The 8,956-nt window shown below is 41.2% G+C and overlaps 1 protein-coding gene across 3 annotated transcripts; it reads right to left on the reverse strand.

Moving 5' to 3' along the window:
• Window positions 1–2,941: 2,941 nt before the first annotated feature.
• On the reverse strand, window positions 2,942–8,228 carry calhm3 (calcium homeostasis modulator 3). Of its 3 annotated transcripts, none has more exons than XM_051424285.1 (5): window positions 7,943–8,228; window positions 7,530–7,828; window positions 6,087–6,214; window positions 5,847–5,974; window positions 2,942–4,641 (listed from the first exon to the last, which is right to left on the reverse strand). In XM_051424285.1, exons 2-5 carry the CDS (start codon window positions 7,814–7,816, stop codon window positions 4,192–4,194), a joined length of 993 nt encoding a protein of 330 aa, XP_051280245.1. In that variant the 5' UTR covers window positions 7,817–7,828; window positions 7,943–8,228; the 3' UTR covers window positions 2,942–4,191. The 3 variants fall into 3 exon arrangements, with proteins under 3 accessions (XP_051280245.1, XP_051280238.1, XP_051280230.1); XM_051424278.1 differs by having other exon boundaries at window positions 7,938–8,228; XM_051424270.1 differs by having other exon boundaries at window positions 7,530–8,227.
• Between the last annotated feature and the right edge of the window lie 728 nt (window positions 8,229–8,956).

Raw genomic sequence — 8,956 nt, forward strand, 5'->3', positions numbered from 1 at the left:
TGTGTGTGTGTGTGTGTGTGTGTGTGAAAGAGAGAGAGAGTGAGTGTGTGTGTGTGTGTGTGTGTGAGAGAGAGAGAGAGAAAGTGTGTGTGTGTGTGTGTGTGTGTGTGTGTGTGAGAGAAAGAGAGAGAGAGAGAGGGGTGTGTGTGTGTGTGTGTGTGTGTGTGTGTGTGTGAGAAAGAGTGAGTGAGCGTGAGTGTATGTGTGTGCGTTGTGTGTGTGTGTGTGTGTGTGATGCGTGTGTGTACCCGGGAGGAGACCTGACCCTGTGACATCAAAAACACGTCATGAATGTGGATCCTGGTCCCGGTCTGCTGTCAGTGCCACTGACGGCTCCTAAAGGTTCCGTGGTCTCCATGGTGCACAGGTGGCAGTATTATAAAAGCCATATTCACAGCAGCAATAAAGTTTCTCTCTCACTTTCCCTCTAGTTCAGCTCTCCAACAAACCGTTATCCAGCACATCCGTTCTCTGAGAGTTCAGCTCCCAGTTTCTGCACCAGGTCAACCAGGTCCAAATGAGGGACTGCAAAGGCCTGCAGCTCTGATATAACCTGCTGTGTCACCTTTCTGTCTCCATGACACTGGCACACGTGCAAAAGCGCGCGTGCAATGATTTACAGTAAATAGGTGATATTGATTATCGGCCTTGTGTGTGATTAGGGGTGTGTATGATCTTCCATTGCCTCTACAGATTGCCAGAAACTTCTGCAGCACCTGAATGCGTCTCTATAACCATAAACGTTATTTTGCAGCTTGTTTATTCATTGATTAATTAACTGATTGGCCTGCTTGCAAAGTGAGTTCTCCATAGCGTCAACTGATGATGTTTATGTGTGTTTCCATCTGCTCAGAGCGCGTTATTCTGGAGGCTTTTTGGCTGAGACGCACACTTAGGACCATATTCACAAAGACAGAAAGGCATGCGCAATTGACTGCTTCTTACCAACACTGCCAATGCCAGCTGTTTGAACAATGTACAAGGTCATTAATGTACAATGTCATTATGTACAATGTATTAAGTCATTCAGTCAGTGAATACCTGCAGCATCAGCAGCAGCACTGAGTGTTGCGTTCACAGTCTCCAGTTTTACGCACGGCACACAGCGGGAACCTTAAGTTATGATTTCAGTCTGCAGTCTGTTCATTGACCAATGAACTACAACTGCTATTGGGAACTTCCAGACTTAAACTTCCAGACTTTGTAAAGTTGAATGAAGAATGTTTTACAGAATGAATTTTTAACAAATGTATTACAGACACTTTAATATCATTCACTGACTTTATTAAATGCTCGGATTTTGTTTCTTACGCAACTTTTATTATCTCCATTTTGAAGTTGAAGATGTCTGTCTCAAACGTATAACTCATACACAATATTATGAGTTCTATGCAGCCTTCTTTATTATTGTTTATTATTATGTCATTAAAAAGATAAATTGAAAGCAGGAAGTAGCTGCCAAACATCTCATGAGGTCTCTGTGGTGTCTTATTTATTTATTGTATATTTATGTAACCAGGTACTAAAAGCAACAATATATCTACTGTATACACTGTAGGAAATAAAACTCATTATGGCACCAAAAAAAGACCCAAAGTACTTTTAGTCGACTTTGTCACATTTGAAGTCCAAGCAATACAACCTCAAGACTAGCAGGCTTTCCAACAGCAATGTTAAGGTAAATGTACACAAGGTAAAGACTGATTCAAAATGTTAAATGGACTGCCCTTATATAGCACCTTTTTAATGTTCCAAACACTCAAAGCTATTTACTACATGTCATGCTCACCCATTTAAACACATTCATACACTGATGTTTTTTCCACAGCAGCTGCTTATGCAAAAGCTGCAATATGTGTTAGCCCAACAAAATTCAAATGAGGGACAGGCAGCATCAATATGTCCCTTGAGATAAAGAAACATAGGCTATGATGGCTTGCCTATGTCCTGAGGATGCACAATGAAAGGATAGCTGCCTCAATATTGACTCCAACAGGAAGGACAGTCTTGACAAGACCAGATACAGACTGGGTCTATTGCTAAATGGGGTAACCAAAATAATCTAAAATCTAAGCTTAAAACACTCTATAGGTCAGAGGGGAACTGACTTGGTAATGATTCGCTGTGGGTTTGTAACTATGACACCTTACACATGCACATAGTCATTTGAAGAATTGTTCAGATATTTAGATGTCAGATGTGTATCTTTAAGACAAACTAGATCAAATAAAGTAGAAAACTGAACATTTGAGAGTCTGTAAAGTTATTTGCTCCAAATATCATTTGCATGTTTCCATCGGTCTGTGTGGGTGAGCTCCATGTCAACAACATGTATGCAAAACCAGCCAGCCAACACCCCAACATAGTCAAATCACCCTCGCAACATGGTTGGCCCCAACAGCAACTATTTTTAGTAGTCCATAAAATAATAAAGTCAAACACTGGCATTTATTAGTTATTGTACTTCATCTGCATTGGATACAAAAATATATGTGCATCTTGCCATTAACACACACACGCACGCACGCACGCACGCACGCACGCACACACACACACACACACACACACACACACACACACACACACGCACGCACATCTGTGCACATTTAGTGGTGCAAAACCAGTTTAAGTTGCTGTCCCTTAAGCATTCCATGAAGGTTAACATGTATTTTTTTAGAAGCATAATTTCACCCATAAAGTAACATTCTTGCATTAAAATAAAGTACTTTTAGTGTCTTTTAGTAATAAAGACTAGACCTATATTATATATTGTGGTGAGTTGTGTTTTTACATCATCCCAAATGTTTGCAACAATGTTGAAACTCAGAGAAATCTGTCATGTTGTTTGAGGTTTCCTACTTGCCTCTAGTTGATATAACTTCTGGGTAAACACGAGATACGTCAGAGAGTGAGGAACAAAGTTGGTGAACGTGACTAAATGTAATGGTAATAAAACTTTAATATTTATTATGTCAGATAGATTTTCATCAGGAATGGTAGTAGTTTGACAATGAAGACAACAACTCCCATGATCCCGCGCGACTTCACAATGTCATCAAACTACGTCTTTTGCAATTGGTTTGATATGAGAGACCCCTAGTGGCATAAATTACATACTATACCTTTAAGACCATGAGGGACATACCAACTTAACAGAAGCTTCCACAAGTATCCCAATGGGATCCTGTGCTTTCAGAACATCTGGCAAGAGCTTTCAAATGAGAGGCAAGCACCTTACCATGAATAAGGACACAGCCACTGTGCAGTAGTGAGTCTGCGCAGTGGTGATTGGAGCTGGCGCCACCGTATTGAGGTCCCGCCCATATGCCCAGCCGACTCAATCGCAAGCAGCCTCAGCTGTGTATTGATGTGAAACCCCATTTTTATAGCTTCAAATAACAAATTAAAACCAAACTAATCAGAAAAATGCACATACCTCAGCGTGATAAGAACTGCCTAAAATGATTTTTCTTTTTTGGGGGAAAAATGTATTTGACATGTACTTTGATTTTTTTTGTTTGGCTCATGTCCCATCTCCTAACATGGAGGCAGTGGGCTTTATCATCTATACGGCAGTCAGCCACCAGGGGGCGATAGAGAGGTTTTGGCTTCACTTTTTTGTCATGTCGCCCATCTTTATATATGTTCATGGCCCCCCCAGAAGAAGACTGGAGTTGTGTATATTAAAATTTTGAGATCACATGTGACTGCTGTGAGGAACCCCTCAATATCTAATCATATTGGATGATTACACACCTCAATTTATATCTAGTGCCAGTGTTAAGCACCAATGCAGGAAGTAGAGTGTCCTTTATGTAGAGAGGCAAAAGTATAGAAGTCACAAGTAGAGTTGCAAGACTTTTAGATTTTCTAAAGTGGGGTCTAAAGTCATTACATTTGTGACTCGAGTCTGACTTGAATCCAAGTCGTGTGATTCAAGTCCACAGCTCTGCCAGACACCATCATTAAACAGAACATAGGCAGGGGGTTGCCATCTCCACTGTTATAAACCACCTGTTATCACATGACTGAAAGTTCACTATCAGGTCCATCTGCTGAATGAATATGCAGTAGAGAACTCTCAGTCATTAGTAAGTGGACCTTGGATCAGTCTGGCTTTGACTAAACTGAAGTTAACCTACATTGCTGCTATTCCTTAATATTAGGGAACAGATCATGACATGATTCAACCTAGACATCTGAGTATAAAGTCTTCCCGTCCCGGTCCTCCCAGGTTACACATGACCTGGGTCTGTGGGCTATCCTGGTGACATCCAGTTCAGGTTTACTGTAGTACCACTTGCAGAGCAGCTGGTCCAACTGCTCCTGCTTGGATATCCCATGAAGCCTCTCCTCTTCCTCATCCTCCCACTTCTCTCTGGAGTTTGTGATGAAGGGCGGGTGGGGAAGACGGAGCACAGTGTCCTCCCTCATGTCCTCAAAGAACAGCACCACGCACTTGCGGGCGAAGTCACGAGCATGCAGGACGCAGGTTTCGTCGAAGAGCTTCTGCTCCACGTCGAGGTAGTTGCTCCAGTAGCGCGTCTGCAGGAAGGTGGCGTGGTCGTCGAAACAGGGCTTGATGAGGCGACCCAGTGCTCCCAGCACAATCAGGAAGAGAAGGATGGACCAGCCAACGGCCTAGACAGGGCGAGGAAGTTAGCTACACAAAGCCAACTAAAGCTACCAGTCATGTGGTGCAGTGACTTTGACGAGAACACAAAGAGCCATCAGTCAGTGGCAGCGGACAACAATTATTTTACTCTTCTTTTACTCTCGCCTTAAATGTTAAATCCACAGCCTGTCTTTCGATGTGAAATATTACGACTTTATTCTCGTAATTTCCCCAAAAAATAAAATATTTTTTCTCTCTTAGTATGGCCCTAATACTCCGTCGTAATTTCAGACAGTCGTGCTCTATTAGTTTAAAGGTACCATATGTAAGATTCAGAAGCATTTTACTGATTACTAGTTACTGATTATTAATCAGTTTTTAATGCCAATGTGCCGCTTTTCTCCCACTTCTCTAACGTTAGCTTTAAAACGGCTGCACCAACAATAGTCTACGTGCCTTGGAAATGTTGAGTACCCCAAGTTTTATGTTAGAAATGTACCCAGCATTCAAAATACAAAATGGCTGTTTAAACTGGAAGTGGCTTTAGTGGATTATCAGCTAACTCATCCAGACACAGTGTGGGTCTGGCATTGTTGCTTTATGGTTTTGGCTGATGGGGTGTTGTAGGGAGTTGTAAATGGCGAGCTATTGGTTCAAATTAGTAACATTATTCTAAATATGATTGTAATTTATTTTCCAGCACTCACTGTTCATTTCAGCATTCAGTCTAGTGTCTGTCACTGTTGGATAATGCTCGCTCACACCTACAGACTGTACGCAGCGTAAGCAACAGGACGCTGGCTGCAGTTCACCAAACGGCCACTGGTGGCACTATTAACGACGGTTTTCAGAAAGTTAAATATAGAAACTATGGGTACTGTATGTACGTGTACTGCTTGCCCTTATAATTTTGAGTTAATCGGTTAATCATATCTGTCCTTACACTGCATGCTGTAACGCAACCTGATTCACACCACTGAAGTGGCTCTCAGACCAGGTGTGTGGGATAAATGAAGTCTGACCCAGATCTGACAGAATACACCACTGATGGTGGTACTGTTGGGTCTCTGTAAATAATGTTTTAAAGAGTTCGGTCTAGACCTGCTCTATTTGAAAAGTGTCCTGAGATAACTTCTGTTATGAATTGGCGCTATACAAATAAATTGAATTGAATTGATTGAAGCTACAAAGATGTGTTGTGTGGATGCATGCTGAGGTTGTAACAGCTTACTTGTGAATAGCAGCGAACGTAACGAGACACTGCTTTGCGGAAAGAGCTGTTCCTGAAGATAACGTCCTCCTTGCAGGGTACTTTGGCCATGATTTTAATCACATCCAGACCTGTATTATTGGGCAAACCTGAGGAAACATACCACATGATACATCAGATAGATGTGTGCCTTATGTAACAGTATAGACTGTAGTAAGAAAACTCATTGTTTTTCTCTCGCTACAATGTGTTTGCAGATACCAGAGAAGAGTCCAGGATCTACACTAACACTGAAGGCACAAATGAAGATCTTTCCATCAAGCAAAGTGACCAGGATCCAAACCATCGGGGCCAGCAGGGCCCTCTGGAGCATTGCTGAGAACAGGTACCTGCAGGAATACATAAAATCAGTTTTCATCCTCACATTTTTCTACAACTTGATCTGGAAATATCACCTTTAGCTTGTCACAGTCTCCTGGTAAAAAACAAACTAAAAACAAACGCTGTAGCATAATGTCAGCAGCATACAGTATATATAGGAAGCATATATTCTTTGTATAGTACACAATGGATGCTGGATTTAACGGAATACGACTAATACTTACGTATAACGACGAGTGTGGACACTTGTGCAAGACATGTAAATGGCTCAGTTTTGCTGTTAAATAGAGACTTGATTTTGTTTGGTTACAACTTTGAAGACTATCAAGATCAACTATCTTCAAGCCACCAACCCAAAGCGTCTTTCTCTCTTTCTCAACACGGATTAGTTGTTTTTGTTGAGGCCCGGTTCATTCTTGCAGATGCCATTAGGAGCACTAGGAGGAGCCAGAAGAACCTGATTGTTTCACAGAGTATCTGTCTCATGTTCTACTGTCAGGATATAGTGAACGTTTCAGCAAATATTACTAAAAGTTACTTTTATAAAACTTACCTCCTGTAGCTTTAATATTTTATTAATAATGCTTTCAACTGTAATTAATTTATGAATTTGTTATTTATTAGTTTTGATAATAATTTGCACTATATTATTTGCACAATATAGTTTACCTCAGCTTGTAATAAACCCAATTTTTGGGGGTTGGGTCGGATCAGGCCTACTTTTTGGGCCTGATCAAAGCTCTATAACCAGTAATAGGAAAAATATTGCCAGGACTCTAGGGGATTCCTACCATCACTCTGATTATGATTGGACTCAATTGAATGAGGGCTTTCACCTGCATGTACTTTACTGATCACTGAATACTTTCAATTCACTCTGCACTCAAATGTTACAGTAAGAGCTGTCTGTAATCCAAAACAAGATAATGACCTTCAAAGTGAGTTTACAGTCAGTGAACTCTTTATTCTATAAATTCTCTCTGTCTGTCTGTCTGTCTGTCTGTCTGTCTGTCTGTCTGTCTGTCTGTCTGTCTGTCTCTCTCTCTCTCTCTCTCTCCAACTGGTCGAGACAGACGACCACCCACCTAGAGCCGAAGGATCTGTCCTAGGTTTCTGCCTTTTAACAGGCAGTTTTTCCTTGCCCTTGTCGCCAAGGTCTTGCTCATGGTGGTACTGTTGGGTCTCTGTAAATAATGTTTTAAAGAGTTCGGTCTAGACCTGCTCTATTTGAAAAGTGTCCTGAGATAACTTCTGTTATGAATTGGTGCTATACAAATAAAATTGAATTGAATTGAATTAAGGAGAAGTCAATCTTTGACTCACTTAACCACAGCAGGGTTCTTGGATCTGTTTCCAGTGGGCCTCATCCACTCGTCCATCATGACGCCTGTATGCCGGTTGACCAGGACCCCCAGGAAGAATAGTATGATGGGCGGGACGATCATCACTCCCAGAGAGTAGAGTTTGTTGTACTGAGGGAGGCACGGGCAGTTAAAGTCAAAGCTGGTGTAGAGCTTGACGCTGACCAGGGCCAGGATGATGCAGATGCCGTTGGAGATGGACTCAGAGTTGGACTGGAAATACTGCAGGACTAACTTCAGACGCTCCATTGCTTAGATATCCTGTTGGTAATGTTAAGGGTGGAGGTAGAAGCAGTAAGGTGATGAAAACAGAAATAGGAAATCTGCACATGAAGGTCTGAGTATTAGATTTAAAACCCAGACTGTTCACCTTACAATGTGAACCAATCCTTTCTGAAGAAAAGCCTTAAATCCTCAGTTTTAGCGGTCTCAGTGAACAACCTGAGCTTAGTGGGGAGGCAGCAAGTGTGGAGTGAGTCCTGCAGTGATCCAGGGAGAGTCTGAGAATGCATGAAAACACCTGACCAGGTGACAGAGCCGTGCTGCCACACCCTGCCTCTCAGCACTCACATCAAAGGCTCACAGAGAGAAAGGGAGCTGCAGCAGTCGTTCCTGGTACAGTATTGTAGTCCTGACTTGGCCTGTACTCAACCTCAAAATGACTGTACAGTTAATCCATCACCACTCCAAAAAAGAAAAGAAAAATCCCTTATGTTCATAGTTTGAGCCAGTAGTTCCCAACCTTTTTCCTGAAGGGAGCCATTTTCTATCAGAGTAAACTAAGTTCATATAATATTCAGTAATAACAGCAGAGAATAACTGATAAACTGTACAATGACTGCAGGAAGATTGTGTAAAAGCAGAGATTTGGATGCATTTAGCAGATCATTTCCTGTGAATATTGATCACAGAGCAGCAGAGTTAGAGTTTTCCTGATATTTTTAGGAACTTTTTATACAATTCAAGGAACACTTTATTTGGAAAATCCACCTACAGATAGTTTGTAACATTTCAACAGCTCATTAGTTGAGATTCAACCATTTTCTGATGTTACACCACTGTGGTTATGATTTAGTTAGGGTGTGTGGGTTTTTTTGAAGTTGTGTTTGTGACAACTGTTTTGTTTCCATTGTAGGCTACTGTTGATTGTTTCATATGTATAATCAGCCTCAAAATGCAATGAGCAGAACGTGTAAATATCTGTGGATAATGTAATAATGTAGGTAAAAGCAAAAAGTATAGATACCTGAAAACTACTTTAGTACAGTAACTAAGTATTTGTACTTTGCTGACAAAAGGAACATAATATAAAATTTTTTGGAGCTTAGTGTATGCGTTCAAGGAAAATGAAGAGCATTCCTTCTTAATACAAGGAATGCTGGGAAAAAA

This window comes from Dicentrarchus labrax, unplaced genomic scaffold, assembly GCF_905237075.1.
Source record: "Dicentrarchus labrax unplaced genomic scaffold, dlabrax2021, whole genome shotgun sequence".
Classification (NCBI taxonomy): domain Eukaryota; kingdom Metazoa; phylum Chordata; class Actinopteri; family Moronidae; genus Dicentrarchus; species Dicentrarchus labrax.